The 22,260-nt window shown below is 32.7% G+C and overlaps 1 protein-coding gene across 2 annotated transcripts in view; it reads left to right on the top strand.

Annotated features, from left to right (window-relative positions):
- LOC148613050 (uncharacterized) overlaps positions 1-22,260 on the top strand; it is a 101,309-nt gene that overhangs the window by 65,501 nt on the left and 13,548 nt on the right. For both annotated transcript variants that reach the window (XM_088595047.1, XM_088595048.1), the window contains exons 44-65: positions 2,308-2,431; positions 2,992-3,189; positions 4,707-4,872; positions 5,483-5,663; positions 6,997-7,143; positions 7,762-7,851; positions 8,532-8,641; positions 9,147-9,231; positions 10,135-10,281; positions 11,093-11,272; positions 12,283-12,491; positions 13,708-13,858; positions 14,312-14,429; positions 14,872-15,100; positions 15,866-15,932; positions 16,373-16,534; positions 17,931-18,023; positions 18,599-18,778; positions 19,392-19,463; positions 20,497-20,607; positions 20,997-21,233; positions 21,681-21,833. In XM_088595047.1, coding sequence (XP_088451173.1) covers positions 2,308-2,431; positions 2,992-3,189; positions 4,707-4,872; positions 5,483-5,663; positions 6,997-7,143; positions 7,762-7,851; positions 8,532-8,641; positions 9,147-9,231; positions 10,135-10,281; positions 11,093-11,272; positions 12,283-12,491; positions 13,708-13,858; positions 14,312-14,429; positions 14,872-15,100; positions 15,866-15,932; positions 16,373-16,534; positions 17,931-18,023; positions 18,599-18,778; positions 19,392-19,463; positions 20,497-20,607; positions 20,997-21,233; positions 21,681-21,833 — 3,210 coding nt within the window. The remainder of the gene's footprint in view (positions 1-2,307; positions 2,432-2,991; positions 3,190-4,706; positions 4,873-5,482; positions 5,664-6,996; positions 7,144-7,761; positions 7,852-8,531; positions 8,642-9,146; positions 9,232-10,134; positions 10,282-11,092; positions 11,273-12,282; positions 12,492-13,707; positions 13,859-14,311; positions 14,430-14,871; positions 15,101-15,865; positions 15,933-16,372; positions 16,535-17,930; positions 18,024-18,598; positions 18,779-19,391; positions 19,464-20,496; positions 20,608-20,996; positions 21,234-21,680; positions 21,834-22,260) is intronic.

Genomic DNA, 22,260 nt, shown 5'->3' on the forward strand with positions numbered 1-22,260 from the left:
GGCTTCTACTTTTGCTTAAAATACTGTCTTAAAGTATCAAGTTTAGAGAAATTTGATAATCTATACATTACAATACATGAGTTATAATGTTAGACACTCTTTCTCTAATCTCTCTAAACAATCAAATTTGCATTTGAAGTTCTTCCGACCTCAGTGAGTAACATCTTAGAATAAAGCAATTTGTTTTAATGATGAAGTCAATGAAGAATGGAACTCAAACCAATCATGCGCCAAGAACAACAGTATCAGTATTTGCACAACATGTTGAGAGATGGTTAGATTTGCTTTCGATTAGAGGATTTTTTATTAACCTTTCCTAATTTTATTCCATTTTCCTAGCATCTGAGTACATGACTTCAAATCTAGGAGGTGTATCGATTTGAAACCGTAATGGATAAATTCCATCAGTTAATTTTCACATATCCCTACAAATTAATTCCAAATCTATTTTGACTATCTTCTTTATAAATCTGATAATAAAGGAATGAATTCTAAGCATGTAAAATATCAACACATTAAAAAAATAATGATTTATTAGTATCCGTCTCAAGATGGGAAGTTACGTTTCCAAATGATTTCCAATTATGAAGACCCCCTAATTAATCAAAGTGTAAGTTTGTCACACCAAAAAGAAGAATACAGCCACAAAACTAAGGGTAGAGGCTTGAATAGGGGTCATCTTCTGATTAAGCTTATGTCTGTCTATTTATCATGTTAAGCTTCTGTCTGTCTGTCCATCCATCATGTTAAGCTTTTGTATGTCTATCCATCATATTAAGCTCCTGTCTGTCCATCCATCATGTTCAGCTCCTGTCTGTCTATCAATCATGTTCAGCTCCTGTCGGTCTATCCATTGTGTTGAGTTCCCGTCTATCTGTCCATCTATCATGCTAAGCTTCTGTCTGTCTATCCATCATGTTGAGCTGTCTGTCTATCCATTGTGTTGATTTCCTGTCTGTCAGTCCATCTATCATATTAAGCTTCAGTCTGTCTGTCTATCAATCATGATAAGATCTGTCTGTCTTTCCATCATGTTGAGTTCCTGTCTGTCTCTCTATCCATCATGTTGAGCTTCTGGCTGTCTGCCTATTAATCATGATAAGCTTCTGTCTGCCTATTCATCATGCTGAGCTTCTGTCTAGCTGTCTATCCATCATGCTGAATTCCTGTCAGGCTGTCCATCTATCATGCTAAGCTTCAGTCTGTCTGTCTATCTCTCATGTTAAGCTTCTGTCTGTTTATCCATCCAGTTTAAGTTCTGTCTGTCTGTATATCAATCATGTTAAGCTTCAGTCTGTCTGTCTATCCATCATGTTATGTTGAGCTTTTGTCAGTCTGTCTATCCATCATGTTGAGCTTCTGTCTGTCTCTCTATCCATCATGTTGAGCTCCTGTCTGTCTTTCCATCATGTTGAGTTCCTTTCTGTCTGTCCATCAATCATGTTAAGCTTCTGTCTCTCTGTCCATCCATTATGTTGAGCTCCTGTCTGTCTGTCCATCATGTTGAGCTTCTGTCTGTCTGACCATTCATCATGTTGAGCTTCTGTCCGTCTGTCCATCATGTTAAGCTTCTGTCTGTCTGTCTATTCATCATGTTGAATTCCTTTCTGTCTGTCTATCCATCATGTTGAGCTTCTGTCTTTCTGTCCGTCATGTTAAGCTTCTGTCTGACTGTCTATCCATCATGTTCAGCTCCTGTCTGTCTCTCCATGGTGTTGAGTTCCTTTCTGTCTGTCCATCAATCATGTTAAGCTTCTGTCTCTCTGTCCATCCATTATGTTGAGCTCCTGTCTGTCTGTCCATCATGTTGAGCTTCTGTCTGTCTGACCATCCATCATGTTGAGCTCCTGTCGGTCTGTCTTTCCATCATGTTAAGCTTCTGTCTGTCTGTCTATTCATCATGTTAAGCTTCTTTCTGTCTTTCTATCCATCATGTTAAGCTCCTGTCTGTTTGTCTATCCATCATGTTAAGCTCCTGTCTGTTTGTCTATCCATCATGTTAAGCTCCTGTCTGTTTGTCTATCCATCACATGTACAGTGAAACCTGTCTAAACCAAACACATGTATAATTTGTTTGGTTTTGACAGGTGTTTGGTTTACTTAGGTTCATTTAAACTGATACAAAATGGGTTCAGATTTCCCAGTACCTTATATCTTCTTAACCATCCAATAAATTTTGTTCAATTTTCTATGAGGTATGTAAGATTGGTTTTGCATGCAGATGTGCATGAAGTGAAATGATAACTGTAAACTATGAGAGTGAGTCATTCTCATTGAGCAGTAATTCACAGATAGACTTTTTTGCAGAAGACAGATGACCTGTTTGAGGAGTTTGACAGTAACCATACCAGTGTTTTATCTGCTACTGAGCTGGCTAAATACAACATGTATATCTTACTGAATGTTCCAAGGATTGGCTCAGATAGATTGGGTAAGGTAGTAAATTAGAGGTTGTTTAAATGGGGCATCTGTGGTGCTTTGTTTTATTTTTATGTGACGGTACATACAATGTGTTTATCTGAATTGATTGTACCTGTAGAAGTGACTTTGATAGATTTAAGCATTTTTAGGGGGACATACAACATTCGTGTCTGTATTATCTTTTAGCTAAAAAAAAAAGACATGTTTACAGAAAATTTATATTTCAATGGACTATCTGATGGATGTTGATATTTCTGTAGATTAGAAGAGATAAACATCATCCATCAGCCTGACTTAGTTCATTGTCTCATTATCATAACAAACAATACTGTCAACCAATTAATGTCTGTGCATTATAAACTCTTGAATTTCGCAAGCTCATCAAAATTTCTAAAGTTAATTTCTGCCAAAAGACTTGCAGGTAGTGTTGACTGCATGTCATCTATTATGCCTATGAACCCATAAACATTTATATCCATGAACATTATTCATCAGTTTAAAACCAAGAAAGTTTTCTGGTTGAAAATGTGTTGGTTTACAATGAATAGAATTGTCTGTCTTCATTATCAGATGACACTAAATTTGGTGGTGTACCTCCAGTGTTGTATAAGCTTAAGGCACTGATAAAGCTTGACTTGTCCTACACTGCCATTACTATGATTTCGGAGCATGCCAAGATTTGGGAGAATTTGATCTCATTAAAAGTAGAACATTGCCCATTACTAGAGAGTATTGATGGTCAAGTCGGACTTCTTCCAAACCTTCAAAGTAAGTAATGTATTAGCAGAATAGAGAATCTTTTCCAGTTCAAGTTATTGATTTATGTTTTTTATGATGTAGAGAGATACATTTTAACAATTTCAAGCCTTTGGCAAGATATTTTAGATTCTTACATCCAAGATATGCAGTTTAGATACAAGAAATTTTAGGCAGGTATAACCTGTAAGAGAATGAAGATATAAACTAGAGAGGCTTTATCGATAGATATGTCACTTGTTTTCCCATTCTTCCTACAGTCTGTATTCTTTTTTCCCTTACACAGATGGGTACTAAACTCTTATCCATTACTCCTCCTACACCACAAAATTAAATTTAGTAAAGCTTTCACTGAATCCTTATTTAATATTTCCATTTGCACATGCTGTTTTAGATTTTGATCCAAATCAATTTCAAGGTCATATGGTGCATATTATTAGAAGAGTGGGTGGTATAGACATGTATTATCAATCAGAAGAGTGGATGGAATAGAGAGGGTGGTATAGAGTTAATGGTATAGACAAATATAATCAATCAGAAGAGTGGATGGTATAGACATGTATAGAATCAATCAGAAGAGTGGATGGAATAGAGAGGGTGGTATAGAGTGGATGGTAAAGACAAATATAATCAATCAGAAGAGTGGATGGTATAGACATGTATAAAATCAATCAGAAGAGTGGATGGAATAGACATGTATAGAATCAATCAGAAGAGTGGGTGGTATAGACATGTATAGAATCAATCAGAAGAGTGGATGGAATAGACATGTATAGAATCAATCAGAAGAGTGGATGGAATAGAGAGGGTGGTATAGAGTGGATGGTATAGACAAATATAATCAATCAGAAGAGTGGATGGTATAGACATGTATAGAATCAATCAGAAGAGTGGATGGAATAGACATGTATAGAATCAATCAGAAGAGTGGGTGGTATAGACATGTATAGAATCAATCAGAAGAGTGGATGGAATAGAGAGGGTAGTATAGAGTGGATGGTAAAGACAGATATAATCAATCAGAAGAGTGGATGGTATAGACATGTATAGAATCAATCAGAAGAGTGGATGGAATAGACATGTATAGAATCAATCAGAAGAGTGGGTGGTATAGACATGTATAGAATCAATCAGAAGAGTGGATGGAATAGACATGTATAGAATCAATCAGAAGAGTGGATGGAATAGAGAGGGTGGTATAGAGTGGATGGTAAAGACAAATATAATCAATCAGAAGAGTGGATGGTATAGACATGTATAGAATCAATCAGAAGAGTGGATGGAATAGACATGTATAGAATCAATCAGAAGAGTGGATGGAATAGACATGTATAGAATCAATCAGAAGAGTGGATGGAATAGACATGTATAGAATCAATCAGAAGAGTGGGTGGTATAGACATGTATAGAATCAATCAGAAGAGTGGGTGGTATAGAGTTAGTGACTATTGTTTAAAGTTTTTCTAGTTTTTAATTATAAAGATTTAAAATCAACTTTACAATATGCTTATCATCAAATATCATTACAGGCATAAGGATCAATAACTGTCCCTCTTTAGAAACACCACCTCAAGACATTGTAGGCCGAGGGGCTGGAGCAGTGAAGGCTTTCCTTAAGAGGATTGCTGGAGGATACACAGAGTGCCACCGTACCAAACTCATGTTCATTGGTCTAGGACAAGCAGGGAAAACCACGTTAGTTTATTAGTTTAGATTCTTTGTGTTCAAAAATAATCAAGAGAACCAAAGTTATAGCGGTAATCAAAAGAATGTAATCCAGGGACAAAGACCAGAAGTGGAAAACAGACATGCACAACAGTATTCTAATATATAAATCCTTCTTTAATATAACACTGGAGATGTTAAAAAATTTTCTAAATCTTTCGTTGAAAGAATACTTTTTTTCTTTATGCATACATTTTGATTATCATGTTTTCTATGACTGAAACATTAAACAAAGTCAAAATAAATTCATTAGACAAACCACAATAGTTTTTGTTAATATATATATTTTTTTTAATGATAGTCAAAGGACAAAGATTCATGCTGAAATCAAAAGAATATATTTCAAAATTTGGACTAGACAAAGAAAACAGGCACATACAACAAACATCAGATAACCAAACCAATACGTACAAGGAAACAAAAGTAAATGAGCAACTCGAACTCCACTAAAAACTAGGAACATGAACCGGGTGCAATGGTAGGGTAAGCATTTTCTGCTTTTCTTGAAACACACACCAAGTTACTTATAAAATGTCATATTGCTCATAAAAAGTATAATGTAAGAATTATATATTTTTAGCTTGTTGGAAGCCTTAAGAAATCCCAATAAGAAAACGGCTGGTACATTAGATCCACAGCTAACTGATGGAATTGACATAATCCCATGGGTTGTACCTATAGAACACAATGGAAGGAAAATAGAGATTACGTACAGTTGCTGGGACTTTGCTGGACAAACAGTCTACTATAATACACATCAGGTGATTTACCTGCCCCATCAGCATGGATTCAACCTTTTCTATAAAACCACAAAAAATGTGTGTTTGTAAAATGGTATGGCACTGTTGTTGACATCATCTGTGTCCTTGTTGTCCATAGACACTTGGTTTTTCGTGCAATAACTTGAAAAATTAATTAGTTGGTCTTTGTTAAACTTTACCACCAGAATCCAAAAAATAAAGGAAAGATTGTATTTTATGTTTTGGAATAAGGGTGAACTATTAACTCCAGTAAAACAATATGCATGTCTAGGAACATGTTCCATTATATTCTTTATCACTTTTATCATACTGGAATTGATATTTTGGTTGAAATATTTGAACGATTTAGGAATGAGGGTCCAAAAAGGGACCATAAGGAACATTTTCCTGATGTCTGGAGTCTGGACAATACCTTGACTGAATTATAAGATCTCTTATAAATTGTACTACATGGTGTCATACCACTAAAGGCAGTCTTGAATTTTAGGGTCTGTGAATTGAGCCAGTTAAGAACTGGGGGCTTGATAGGGGCATAAAACTAGCATTTTTCTTATTTCTTAAGAAAACAGATCTCTTTGAAAATGTACCATAAAGTGTCATACTCAAAACACAAGGTTGGTTTGATTTTAGAGGTTGTGATTGAAACCAGAAAGGAAGTAGAGACCAAAAAGGGGCCACGTTGATTCTTGTCAAATTCTCTGTCAAAGGTCTTAATCAAATTTTGAGGCTGCATCATATTTGTATGGTGTGTCCATAATTGCCCCAAATGTTTTTGGTTTCACCTCTGAAGTTGTATCAAGATGCATCCTGCAAACCCATTTTATTATGAATTGTGGAGTTCCTTTTATCTACAGATAATCTCTAAAAAAAAAAAGGTGCAAAACATCTTTTGAAAAAGATATAATAAGTGGACATCATGTATTCATTAGACATGTAGAAGATATTTATGAGTGAACCACTACATAATTCAGTCCAGTTCACCAAATAGTTTTAACAATGTAATCAATTTAGATTTTGAAGACTTACCAAAAATAAGTTAGTTCTCTCGTTCAATTTATGTGTTACCCTGGTTATTGCCATACCTACAAAATGCACCTCTCTTTCTTTGTTTCCTATGTTAAACCACTCCCAATAAAAAAGGCCAAATTTTCTTCCTCTTTCACTGGTTTTCATAAAAAAATAGATATTGAATGAGGAAATTATCCTTAAAAAAGTATATTTTTGCATCCTCTTACACTTGTCAAACTTCACATACTTGTTTTCACAAATATTGGAAAGAAGCACCTCCTGTAACAGCATTTAATCGTGTATTAACACCTATTTTTTTCTTCAGTTTTTCCTGTCAAAGCAAGCTGTATACATGTTACTATGGAACATGAGAATGGGGTTTGAGCATGCTGGATTGGAATTCTGGCTCAGTTCTGTAGCTTGCCATTGTCCTGAAGCACCTGTTATTATTGTGGGAACACAACTTGATCAGGTATTGAACAGTAAAACCTGTCAGAACCAAGCACTCTCAGGACTGTTCATAACTCTTCATCTCAATTTCAGTGCACTTTAACCTTTGTGAATCGAACATTTGTCCTAATAAAAAAAATCATAACATTTGACAGAGGTTCATTTTTGGCATGATTCACTGTAGAACTGTGGTATAGCAGACAATTTTGTGGGTAGCTAATTTTGGCATATAATAGCAGTCTTTCTAACACTGCCAGATTTACTTCCGGATTTAATTACTAGGTTTATCACAGCATCAGGCAAAATTAGATGTACCACAAACATCACCAAACATTTACACCACCAAATAATAACCCATTATACATTATCAAGTTTATTCAGGAATCTTATTGGAAGCAATCAGAAATAAGTTTGTATGTACTTTTTTTCCATTTCATGACACATTGACTGCTTAAGACTTTACTTAGCTGTTAGAGAAACTAAAGCATTTAAGTTTATAAACTGTATAAAACTTTGATATGAAGGTTTGTGGGAGAAAATTGAATTCATACATATAGGTTAATAATAAAATGTTTACACATTGTGGTACATGTACAATATAAAATTTAATTTTGTCTATATTTTGTCAAATTCTTTTTAGATTCCAATGCCAGATATTCCAGAAGATGACTTGATGGAGAAATATCCACAGATCAAGAAATTTTGTTATGTCAGCTCAACTCTTGGCATAGTATGATATTACAATTTTACAAACAATGATAGTAATGTATAATTGTCCTAAAGAAAAATTGTTACAGTTAATTCATAAAATGTCAATCTGTCTGGCCATGGGCCTTGAAAGTGTATGTCCTTGAAAAGTGTTCAATAAATTTTGATAAACTTTAAATGAGATGATAACAAATACAAACATACTTAAAGAAGATGATTTGTCTGCCATTCATATGGTGAGATATTTTCTGTCCAGTTTACATGATCAGTCTTTTATATTTCCAAAGACAAATACCCATTTACAGTGACCTTCCTTGTCTTGTCAACAATTCTTCAGGACACTTCAGGACAGTTCACCCAGTCAATGATTCATGGTTTTTGGTCAAACCTAGCATGCTTATTTAATGGAAGCAAAAAGAACATTAAAAATCGATGAAAAAGAGCTTGGCAAAACACTACTACCTGTAGTCGAGAAAGTTTTTTCAGAAAATTTTGTGAGAAAAAATCGCTCCAATCTCCCCCTTGCCCTCCCCACCACCCCCTTGCTAAAAATTTCTAGCTACAGGTCTGTACTTATACCCTGATTACTGTTTGTGTAACTTAAAACTAGCAGGATGAAAGAGGAATGCTTTTACATTTTGAACTATTGAAAATAGTTTTGTGTATGTTTTATGGAAATTTATCTACCCTTCTATGTTTCAGAACATTCCTGAGTTGGAGAAAACTTTAATCAATGTTACGATGAACCACTGTACTCAGATGTCACTCAAAATACCAAAAGTCTGGCTCAGTTTTGAGAATGGTATTTTAAAGTATGTAGTACAATTGTGAAAAAAATAATTCTTCGAACAATATAGGAGTTGATTATTTTTTATATAAAGAATTAGGTGTGTTGTTTTATATAGATGGAGCTTATGATGCAAGACATTTTGGTGCTGTTGAATATCAACTTCCTGTTTTGTTGGACTTTCCACTTTATGGATTGATATTTGTTATGCTTGGGTTTCTTTTGTCCAATATTTTGTGCTGCTCTACATGGACATTTTGTACCTGGCAGATGGCAAAACTCATTTTAGTGCTATGCCTACATCTATGAAGCATCTTGGTACATTTTTTTTTAATTAAGCAATACTTTTTTTTATTAATTTGATATAAACATTGAACAGCACTTTCTGTTTATAATAGAAAACTACCACTTAATGACTTAACCTACATATCAAATTATAAATTATCTAAAAGCTGAATTGTGCAATGAAATAGACCACAGAGTTGTCTCTCTTTTACCATAGATATTACAGAAATGTTCTTTTCTTACAGAGAACGAAGTGCATCAACCAATATCATGAATTGGAAGCAATTGACCCACTGTGCCATAGACAATGGATTGTATGAGGAAAGAGATGTAAGGATGTATATTTCTTTAAAACAGATACCAGTTACCCCCTTTTTTTTCCTCCCCCCAAAAAATCAATAACAGTATGTAATCTCCTGCATGTAACTAAGAATTGTGGGAGATTATGGTTAAGTTACAATATTTCCTGTGAAAAATACAAATCAATAGAATTTTTACTTGAAAAATATTCCCCATGGGACAGTGTCAGTGGTGGAGAATCTCCTCTCCCACACGAGCTGTTCTAAAGGTTAACTGGTATGAAACCAACTTGTTTTTGTAAAAGGTTTATTTTTGTATGATTTTATGAGCATAAAAACATGAAATTGAATTGCTGCAAATAAGTCTCATTATAATATGATTCATAATTGAAAGAGTGTTGGATGTTAAATTGAATATCCCAAAAAATTGGATTGAAACCCTTGATCATAAAAATAAGCGTCCATGAAAATAAAATGGTTTATCTAATAATTATAAGAATGAAAACCATGACTTGTTAAAGTGAAAAGGGAGTTTTTCAGTTTTAAAATAGAATTGGGGCCAAAGAGATATTTATTAACATATTTATATACATTCTACTGCAACTTGAAGGATTATCTTGCCTTCATAATGTCTTCCATGTAATGTTTATCTCATATGTCTAGCATCAGAATTTTTTTGTGCTATCCTTAATCTAAACATGTTATAATATTATCATTGTTTAAAACCTTTTTTTCTGCCATGAATCACACTCCTTACTGGTTCTATTAAAAAAAACTTTACTTTATTAAGTTCATAACATTACCTTATGTTAATAAAAATAGGTCTACATTGCAGAAATATTTTAAAATGAATAGTTTATCATTTTTCTAGAAGTAGTGTTTTTTGTTTTAGTTAAAGCATAACTTTTTATATATAGAACCTTTATATTTACAGATCCGGCTTGCTGTTGAATTTCTGAATGATTTGGGAACTGTGCAATATTTTGATACAGAATTTTTACGCGACAGAGTTGTAATTAACCCTCAATGGATTGTTGATGTCATGGCTAAGGTTGTGTCAGTCAACGAAAAGTCCATAAAGGTAGGAAATATATTTATCTTGTAGAAGGTGTTTTCTGATTCAATGTCTACCAGAAAGAGAGATAGATTGGAATTTTGATGTTTAGAGATTAAAACAGTATTTTGAAACTGTTAATTATATTTATTTTTATACATCTTTTGCCATTTGGTGAACATGTTGTTTTAAAATAAGAGGAATTTGAAGGGCATTATTGGAGCACTGCTTTTATTTGTAATAAATTAATAAGAGAATGATAGAATTACCATTTAATTATATAACCTTTTTTTCTGACACTATTCACATATGCATTTGTTATTTGTTCTTTTACCACAAAATTTTATTGCGGTACCTATGAACATTTAGATTGTAGGTTATATGTAAATACATGGTAATTCTCTACTAACCATAAAAACAGAAATATGGTTTTTTTTACTGAAGTAAAAATAAGATGAAGCTGTTATCATAAAGTATGTACACATGTATAAGTATCAAAGCTGCCTCAGATTTAGTCCTGAAGCACAAAACTTGTCAGTTGTTTATGTCTTCACTAATTTAGGAGAAACATAATAAATACCACATCTTCCATTCAAATTGAAAAAAAAAAACTAGTTGAAATAGAGCATGATTCCTCTTAAACATAAGCTGACTTAGTTTGCTGACTACTTTTGAAAAAACTAAACATTTTTCGAGGTTACAAAAAAACGGTATAGTTATTGTGGAAAATACCAACCCCCTACACACTGTGTGCAATATTTTCTGTGATAATCAAGGAAAGCGTCATTCTAATTTTTTCACTTTCATAATATTTTTTTTCCTTTGCTGGGAATTTCAGGAGCACCAAGGTAGATTTTATCATAAGTTTATCAAGGAGATATGGAGTGACTATGATCCCAGTCTCCATCAGTGGATGTTAAAGTTAACAGAGACATTTGATTTGACTTTCCCTCTGCCAGAAGAAGTTGACAAGATTAACATTGTACCATGTCTACTCCCTGAGTCCAAACCTCAAAATGTAAGATTCTCTTCTAATAATTTGTTCCTATACTTATGTTTAATCTTTGACCATCTTATAGAGATTTTGTTCTTTTTAAGCACAGGAAAGTTAAAGTAATCAATCTGAGTGAAAATATATTGTATGTTTATTATTATATAGATAGCAGTGATTTACGGAATGTTCCCAGTGTAAACAATTTTGTTAATTCCCACTGTAAACTAAATTTGGTAATTTCATTCTCAAATTTTCTCCCGTCAAAATGTCACAATACGAATATCAATCCACCATTCACAAAATTTAAAATTCATGTTGAAAATAGCAATGAAATAATGGAGGAAATCACATAATAAATAGTATAATTAATTGTTTTTCTGAATAACCAAAATATGATCACTCAAGAACGCATAAATATATAACTCGTGTGTGATACACAAGTTCTGCAAACTCTTTAAACTAGGCATTCTTAGGCACTCATGATCATATTTTGTTCTTCAATCTTTCCAATTGATTATTTCCCTTTGATGTTTTTTCATGTTTACATAGTAAATGGATGTAAATCGAGTGTTATGCTACTGGGAATCAGTCAGTAATAAGAAAGAAAAATTTTAGAAAATTTTAAAGAACTAGAAATTGCAAGTACAAGGTTTTGTTTTTGCAATTAATGAAGTATATCATAGAATAACTCTTCAAAATCCAGAAAATGGTAACATTGTTAGGTAACATCATTGCCATTTTCATGTTTAAAGTTTAATTTGATTATTTGCCCCATCAGAATCACTTATGAAAATTGAATTATAATTTCTTTGAAATGCACTGAAAATAAACATTAAAAGAGTAGATAAATCTACTAAAAATCCTTGTTTTTCTAACATTCTATAGAAAATTTCTGAGCAAAAATCAAATAATGGTCTTTTCAAATAGATAATGCTTCCTGGAGTGAAATTATATTGTCAGATTGGTGGGTTTTTGACGTTCTAATTTTTCCTCTTCCTTACAAAAAAAAAAAAACAGTATTTTCTTCATTGTAGCTTCCATGGCCTTACTTAAGTGAGGAAGATGGTTTTAGAGAGAGTACTATTCTGTATAAGTTTACCTATCTACCAACTGGACTGTTTAACAGAGCCCAAGCCAGACTGTTCAGTCAGGGGTTTACTGAACACAGTCTACTGGAGTTTATATGGAAAAAGGGTTCAATATTGAAGAAGAACCAACATTATGCTCTCGTTCGGCAGCTCAAGTAGGCTTTTATTGTTTTATGGTGTTAACACAGGTGCATCTGGTCCGTACTAACTGTCTTTACACCATCCACTAACAAAGTTTTTGGGTGTATAAGAATCACTGTGTCTTCCTGTACATCTGTCTATTTTGTCTGTCCACATTTCTTATAAGTACAGTTCCCCCTAAAATGCTAAAGGTATTTTGATGAAAATTCAGTCAGGTTTGGCATCATATGTAGATGTTCATAATAGAATAAAATTGTTATTGGAGCTCACCATTCTGTATAAATGATACTTTTAACATTTAAGGTCAATTTAAGTGGGGGTCATTCTCACATTTTTTTCTTAGTTGTTAAGTCAGCATTTATATTACTTATTTACTTCCAGTTTTCTGTTAGGATGTAGAAATGACAGGCATTAATTTCTCTACTTGTATGTCCAACAATCTATGCTCTCTCTTGCTTTCATTCATTTGCTGATATAATTGTAACCATAGAGATAATTAGTGACCACAACATCTAGACTAAATGAATATCATTGCTATACTATTATTTTTGGCTTAAGCATTCTCCTTTGTTGACATGGCAGGATACATTGCTACTCTTTTTCTATGACTCTTTTTCATCTATTGACTTCTTGTCTGATTGTAGCCATTCAATAAATGTCACTTACATCAGGTCAATTTTGCCTTGAAAATGCAATATTGTGATACTGCTAAATACAGGTGATAACTAAGACAGAATTAATTGTGTATCATGTCATTCACTCTCGACTATGAATCAATTCTCTATAGCTATGATTTTGTCATTTTATATACTTTTTGGAAGGCTAGATATTTGTGACATTATAACACCATTTTCTGTAAAACCTGATTGGTTAAAAGCAACCTTGTGACATTTCTAACATTGTTCTCTAGACACCACTGATGATGTCATCAGTGGGTGATCACAAGAATATCACCCATGACAAATGATAAATTTCAAGTATGCAAAGTATTCCAAAGGAATATTAGATAAAAAGGTATGTTTTATAACTCATGAAAGTTGAATATATCAACTCGCTTTATTTAATTTTAACATCATAACAAATTCACCAAGGCTTGTTTGTAATGATGTTGAATTACTTGAGTTGATATTTCACTCATTATCAAACCTTCAAACTTGATTCATGTTTGTATGTTTATTGATACAGTTTTTAATATTATATATCATATTTTCTTCTCTATTCTCACTTTAGTGATTATCAGATGATTGTATCTGTCCAAGGTCCAAGACCTAAGAATGTCCTTGACCTGATCCATGAGACCCTAAGTACACTGATATCTGATGCATTCGATGGGGTCCATTATGACTATTACATACAATGTCCTGATTGTGTGGAAAAAGAGGTTTGTCAACTATTATTGTAAAGGTTTATGGCAAATTAAAAAAAAACTGTGGTATTGTTACAGATATAATTACAGTTTCAGCTGGGATACAAAACTTTGTTCTTATAAGTATGGGGAAGGGAGTGAATTTCCCAAAGTAGAGCACCATTTGCCTGCTATACACAAATGCTTCTTTACAGGTGATTATTCCTCTAGATCTACAACTGATATTTCATGGATGACCTTGAGCTGACATTTGACTTCCTGGTGGAGTTGTTTTTTTGATATATTTATCATATCCATTATCATTATATCATGTACAACAAAATGTGTATTTGTTTAAATTCATATGCAGCATTATCAATATTTCAATGGGAGGGATAAAATTAGAAAAAATGACTTTGTGAATTCATGTATTGTAATATCTGTTGTATAATAATCTTGTTCATTTGATTTAAGGTCTTTTTTTCACAGGGTACAAAGGAGCCATTCCTGTTTAAAGCAGAGCTGATTAGCAGAGCCTACAGTGTTAATGCTCCTTTTCTGCAGTGCACCAAGTTCTTTCATACTGTCTCCATTGGAGAGTTACTCAGTGAGTAATATATAAATTACTATTCCAAAGGAAATTATGAAATCTTAGAGAGTAACCCTATTTGTAATAATAAATGGTAGGGAAAATAATGATACCCTTTAAACTTGTTAGGATTGCATTGGAAAACTTTAATATCTTAACATCATTCTTAAAATTTTTGAATTTGTTGTTTATTGGCTAACACAAAACCCAGGCAAAATTTGTTATTCCTTATATATAAAAAAAATGATCATGAGAGTACAATATGAAAACATATTTTTCTCCAGAAAAGTTTCCCTTCCTACCTGTCAAAGTTGTCAGTCAGGAAACAGCACATTTTCATCTTAAAAAATCAGTTTTGGCATTGTGTACAACAATATTCGCCTATCTTTCAAAGATGACCATTAAAAACTGGCAAATCAATATTTTTTAAGCATGGCCTTAGATATTGCCATCTATTTAGGAATCATGCCAGACAGTAAAGATACAGAGTTTGATGCTCAGATGCAGGAGAGTATTAGTACTCTGGAAGAAATCAGTCGTAACATGGCCAAAGATGTTGCCATTTTGTATGCCTCTGGTGATGTTCCACTTTTACCGATGTCAGCAAACCTTGGACCTGAGGAGGCAGAGCTGTGTCCTGTAGATGTCAGAACTATACATGAGGATTTAAAGAAAGCTGGTCTTAGTTGGTAAAAACTTCCTTAAATTGACATTTTTTAGTAAAAACAACCAACATTAGACAATGTCACACACTTTCATGTTTACTGGTTATTCAGTCAAAAGAAGTGCATTGGCCACTGCACAATCAACTTGTGATTTTGAAACTTAAATTCACATATAGAGTTGTGGGAAATGATGGAGGTCTTCTCCTTGACTATAGGTAGGTTACCTATGAAATGGAGGGTTTTAGAAGAATTTAGTAATAAATCTACTGTCACTCGATCATCTCAACATTTATGTTAACAATCCAGGTCCTCTATTGAGAACCTACTTGTATCATATTTCATAACTATGACCTGCCAGGGGTAAAGCGATCAGTTTATTCTTCCTTTCACAATTAGTTTCATCCAAAATATTAATTTTGTTGGATTGATTTGAAATTAACTAGATGCCGAAATGAAAAGATACCTACTGATTTTAAGATCTGTTGGTCAAAATTTAACATCACCCTTATTAGAAATAAAACTATATGAAATATTTATTTGCACCACATAACTTTAATTTTAAGGGTATGAACAACCTGAACAATTGGAAGCTTGTGTACCTGTATCGACCTATTGATTATGAGAATTCAAAACCTTTTAGAAAAGATATGTTTTGTCCAATGACTCAGAGCCTTTAAATGATATCTTTCTGTCTGGTTAGAAATGTGTCTATTTTCTCCCAACACTTGGTATGAATTACTCCTTATATGGAGTTTTCAATACTGTAATGCTTTATTTTTCTGTTTACAGCTGGTTCTCGGAAGATATTGATAAGGTATCAGACATGGAGATGATCATGGCACTGAAAAACTCTAAGGTATGTGGGATAATCAGGCAGATGTTGTAGAACGTGTTTTGAAAGGTCTTTTTTTTAATTTTTACATTGTCACTAAGAAATCTATATAACATATATTTAGGCTTCATCTTTGTTTTTGTAAACATACATTGTGATCCTGAACAATTGAGAAAAACATGTGTAGCTTTAGGAGGTAGGCCTAGGGTAAGGGAGTAAGGGACATAACTCTAACAAATCATTGGAACGTTTGTATTCAGCATTTTACATCACTCTTATAAAAGCATCAAAGTAAATTGGACGGATTCCATTTTGATTCAAAGGAAAGCTTGATAGGGATACAAACGTATCATTGATTTCAAGAGTTGTGTCCCTTACCCTAGGTCTACCTTCGTGAACTAACTTTTGTACATTGTATTAAATTCCTTCACACATGACTTGATAATTGTTTTTCTATTGTACAGGTATTAGTGGTTTGCTTGTCAGAGGAGTTTGTACAGAATGAAAAATGTCATCAATGGTTTCTCTATGCTACAGAACAACTCCACCAACCATTTGCTGTAGCTGTTATGTCAGCAAAGATGGGATGGCAACATACAGATATAGGATTTAAGATTGGTAACCCTGTAAGTTAATGATTAGTTTCTAAAACTTTATTCGTGTTGGTAAATGTTTTGAAAAATTGAGAAACATTTTAAAAATTTGTAGTGTTTAAAAATTCAGAAACAATGCATAAGACTGAATTTCAATATCCTCCAAGAAAGAGTAATCAAGGGAGCCAAGATTCTATTGAAAATCAAAAGAATTTAATCCAAAGATAAAGACTAGACGGGGAAAACAGACAAACACAACAAAGAACATAAAATAACAGAAATAATACATGCAAAGTAACAAAAGTAAATGAGCAATTTAGACTCCACTAAAAACTGGTAGTGATCAGGTGCACTGGTAGGGTAAGGATCCTCTGCTATTCTAGAAATGCCCGCCAAAAGATCAGCATGAAGTGGGCAACTGATTTTGAACTTTAATACCAAAATGTAACTTTTTTTTAAAACATCTAATTATGATTATGTTTGCCATAGACCCTTTGTTAGCTTAATGTAATTTTGACAGACGGGAATATTTGAGACACTCTAAATGACAAGGTTATGGAATACTTAAATGTGTTTGTCAATTTGGAAATGTTTCTGCATTCTGACATTTCCACAACTATATTGTGGATTTGATTCAAAATTAACCCCTGTTTTAGGAATTTAAATGAAGAATAATTGATTTAGAAGAATTTGAAAAAATTATAAGTATTTATGGGCTTGGCATGCACTCATTATGAATTACCATAAAACTACATTTTTATTGTACCAGTGTTAAACTATTTTAGTTTTCCCAGTTGATAAAAATACATATCAAACTCCCTGTAAATATATGTGAGAATACCTTTTAGCTATTAAAAAAAACAACAAAGATATGTAAAAAACACAATAATTGATATGCAATAATATTTTCAATTGTCAAGATTTGTGAAAATTAATATGCTTACACTTATGTTCAGAGTTGTATTGGTTATTCTTAAATTTGTTGGTACTATTAGTCATTAAAGTGCTCTTTTTTGGTATTCAGTTTTTAGTATTGACTGCTTTTCTTGAGTGCACAATGTTGTGGGTTTGATACCAACCAATTCATATCAAAGACAAGTGGGGTTTTGTAACTGTATGCTAGCACAATGAATCATCAATCACTCACAAACTGAATTTCCCATTGGCACTTATCTTGTGATCTACAATGACAATAGAAAACTGTGTAAAATTTGTGTTTTCCTAGTGATATCGCAAACAGCATGATAAGTGCAGAGCAAATCTGGTTTGTTAAGTGATGTCAAGGTCACAGTAATTTCACTTCCAATTCAAGAGATTGTAGATATATTGAGTTTGGATGTACAAATCTTTGTTTGGCAAAATTTAACATAGAAAGGTATGAACACATTGAAATAATTACATGGTACATGACATTCTGATTATGTTACAGAAAATGGCAATGATAAAGAACATGAAGAGGTATCCAAAGAAGATTTTAGATCTGATAGATATTATCAAAGACCAGTTGGAGAATCTAGAGAGGGTAAGTAGAGAAATGAAGTAGACCAGTTGGAGAATCTAGAGAGGGTAAGTAGAGAAATGAAGTAGACCAGCTGGAGAATCTAGAGACGGTAAGTACAGAAATGAAGTAGACCAGCTGAAGAATCTAGAGAGGGTAAGTAGAGAAATGAAATGTTGGATATTTTGAAGCATCTTCAACCTAGTTGAAAGGTGTATAGGAGTAACCTTGTCTGTCCACCTTTGTCACCTGAAATTATTTAATGGGTTTAATTGAAACTTATATGAAAGATTTGCATCATATGTAGGTATACTTGTGGCAATATACTCATTCTTGAGTGCTTTAAAAAAGGGTCATTATTAAACTTAAGGATTTTACTTGTTGCAGGCAGAGGCATATGACTCATTGAGCTCACTCACAGCTTTAGTTCATATTTTTAAATTGTCCAATAAGTTGTAATATTGATATTGATGTGATTTTCATGGTCTTTTTGAACCAAGTTAAAATTCTTCCATAATATGGGAGTTTTAACCTTCTTGATGTACAAACGTTAGCTTTCTGATTTACTAATTAGTGGGTTATGGCAATTTTACTTTTAGCTAAAGCAAGGTATACCTTCAGTCTTCATCAGTTACTGTTGGTCAAACTCCCATGAGGCTTGTTCTGTTACCACAGAGGCCAAAGATGGTTCCCTTGGTTACGGAGACCCTCGTGTCATCAAGAAACATCTGGAGAAGGATGGAATTAGATGCTGGATGGATTATGAACAGATGGGAAAGGTATATAATATACTTTATTTCTTTGCCGCTATAATTCTTTTTACTGATATTTACCTCTGATTTCATCAAGTTCCAATTTTTTGTTGTTGGCTTGGTTAAATGATGGTTATCAGCAACTTAACAATTATGGTGAGATACCAAGATAGGCTTATCTTTCTGGAGACAATAAGTACATTTAAAATTTCTCAAATGATATTTACTAAAATAGACATTTGTAATGTTTTGAATACTACAATTTATGATGAAATTATTCTTAACATAAATCAGGGATTGAACTTTTTGTGGAGGATCCATCTGGAAGACTACTGTAAGCGTATTAAATTTTGTGGTCACTAATTTTTGCGGAATCTATCAAGTAAACATATTCACGGATATCAATTTTTGCATTTTCAAAAAGAAATGTTTATATGTGGATATGGTTGTAAAAAGAAAGAGTTGTCTGGTGTTTTGAAAGAGATAAACCAACCCATGTGTAAACACATTTTTCGCCAAAAACAGGTTTTATATACATATCTCTTTGTTTGGCTTGTCTCATTTTATTTATGAATTTTATGTCTGTTTTTTTGTTTTTTTGTTTTTTTTTCTAATTTTCTTGCTTTATTTCTGTTTTCAGTTTGGTTTATATCAAGACATCACAGTAGGACTTCAGAATTCAAAAGTTTTAGTTATATGTGTATCTGATGAGGTATTACCATATTAATGTCAACAGAAACTGCAAATTTTATTTTCAAAATTAATCACAAGTCTATGATACAAATCTCTAAAGCTCCTTCACTACATTTTGTCAAACGTAAATAAGCTATAACTTATGCTTGAATGTTGAAAACATATGAAAACATAAATCTCAAGTCGAGAAGTGAATTTGAATCAATTCTACTGTACCAGAAGAAGAATCTTTATTTACTCATACACTAATTATTTCCAATTTATATCAGAATTAATAAATCATTATCAGTAGAAAATGATAATTATACCACCACACAACAAGTGATTGGAATATTGGAACCTCCTTATCTGTCCATTATTCTGTCTGTCCATCATTCTGTCTGTCTGTCAGAATTTTGTTGCAAATATCTCAGCTTCCAATGGATGGACTGATTACAAATATTTTGTGTAGCTTCATATAGATGGGGCATACATGTATGTTGTAAGTGATCTTCTGGTTTTGTCGGATATCAACTTTCTGTTATGTGACTTTGTCAATTTTCACTAAATGGAATGATAGAGAAAATTTTCATCACAAAAATCTTGGCTCACAATGGATGGATTGATTTTTAATTTGGTTTGTGGCTTTATATAGAAAGGCTTTATATTATAAGTGATTTTGGTTGCTCTTAGAAGTCAATATCCTGTAAGATTGAGGGTATATCTAGCACAACAATGCATGCAACTTCATGTTTAGTTCAAATTTCAATTATGGTCTAACAACAGGAATATAGACCCTGTATCAGTTCTTCATGGAGTCTTGCATGATCAAGTTCCTCTGTAGACATCATAACCACTTATTGATGATTATCTATCCCTCCACTGGTTTTTTACCATTTGACCATTATAAGGACTATTTCCTCTATAAGGCATGACAAATGTGTTGTGTCTTGAAGTAGGTTACTATTATATACCTCTGAAAAGGAGATAGCTGCTTGATGTGATATTGCTGTTTGATAATTGACTTTTGATTTAATCAAATGCATGTACATGTATGTTATTGTGTTTTACAGTATTTAGATTCTGATGCCTGTATGATGGAAGCTCGGTTTGGAGTTCATAACATGTACTTACCTATTGTTGTATGCGTTGTTGGCACTGGAAAACTTTGGAAGGAATCTGAGGTTGGTCAAAAGAAGTTTTCATACATGTATTGTTAATATCCATTTATTTAAATGCAATCAATAGGGAAACTTAAAGATATTTGGTGAAACTATGAATATTTTTTTTTTATATTGAAGGAATTATGAGGTTCATTTTAATTCTTTTTAATGTTTCTTCATGCAAAATTTGATTAAATTGAATCCAAATGCTTTAAATAATTACCCATCATATTTATGCAATGAATATGCTATGAATATAGAGTGTTTATAAAAAGTTATAATGTAATGTTTCCATTGAGAAAATATTTTCCAAAATTAAAAGGGAGTATACATTCTATGAAAAGTAGTTTCCAATTCTGCACACTCAGTTTGAATGTTTTCACAATTTGAATTTTTTTTACTATGTTTAGATTAATTTAATGGTCAAGAAACAAAATGACTTAGCAACAGTAATCAAGATGCAGAAAGAGTCTCCTGGTCTTTATGACAAGGTACTTGCTGTTGTAAAAAATTACTTGGAACGACCAGAAACAGAAAAACAACGAAAAGTGAGAGAAAAACTGGAAAAGGCAAGGTCAAAGAAGAAGATGCAAGATGGAGCAGAGAGTAAAATTAAGCAACAAGGAGATACAAAATTCTCTTTCCAGGTAAGGTGTATATTTTTTAGAAAGATCTCATTGAATTAAAAGTACTTTTACTTTTGTTTTATGAGTGTGTCATTTTGTTATTTCATCTTCTTCATTGTGTGTGTCTGTTTTCTTGTTATTATCTTCTTATTATCCTTGGATTATGTTCTTTTTTATTACCAAAAAAATTGGTTTCATTTGTTCCTCCACATCTTGTTAAGCCATATGAGTGTTCTAATGGGAAATTACCTTTCCTGGAAAAACAAGTTGTGCTGAATGTTGTCGTTACCTGATATGTCTGTATGTGTTTTAACTTCAAAACTTGAGTTGAATTTCTTCAGAATGAATTACCAGTAATTATATTGGAATAGCCACAGAACCAATTAATTATATTTGAATGGCCTCACAACCAATTAATTACATTTGAATGGCCTCAGAACTAATTTCAATTGTTTGGCCATTGTACAGGAGGAGATAGAGCTGGTTCAGAGAAAGTTTATGAGATATACTACAAAGCTATCACAGTCAGATGAAACATTGATGCCACGGTTACTGGTGGTGGATTTCCATGACAAACTTCATAGGAAAGCATCCAAAAGTTTTCTCTTGGATTGTTTCAAGGTATGAGGATAGAAATATTGTAAATTTTTAGTAGTCACATGGGCATTTTCTTCTTATCCCATTATCCAAAGGTCTTTTTTGTTGTTGTACTCAGATTGTATGGTAGTCTTGATAACCAGAAAAATGTTAGGCAACAAACAAACTTAAATGCTCTTGAGAAATTAAAAGTTTGTGACATTAATAAAAATTCAATTGTCAGCAAGTAAGAACAAATTAATTAAAGTTAAATTTTCTAATCTCCCCTCAATTACAGGTAAAACACATGGGTAGGTAGATGTTAACCCTTGTCCTCACAGGAATGCAGGTGGATAGAAACTGATGGAAGATTGCATTATCTTATGATTCTTATCTAGTTAAATGTTTATGGTTATTACATAATAGATTTGTATATTTGTTTTTAAATACATTAAAATTCTTGACAATGTCT

This window comes from Perna viridis, chromosome 7, assembly GCF_037379345.1.
Source record: "Perna viridis isolate PV_CMFRI_1.1 ecotype Kerala chromosome 7, ASM3737934v1, whole genome shotgun sequence".
Taxonomy (NCBI): domain Eukaryota; kingdom Metazoa; phylum Mollusca; class Bivalvia; order Mytilida; family Mytilidae; genus Perna; species Perna viridis.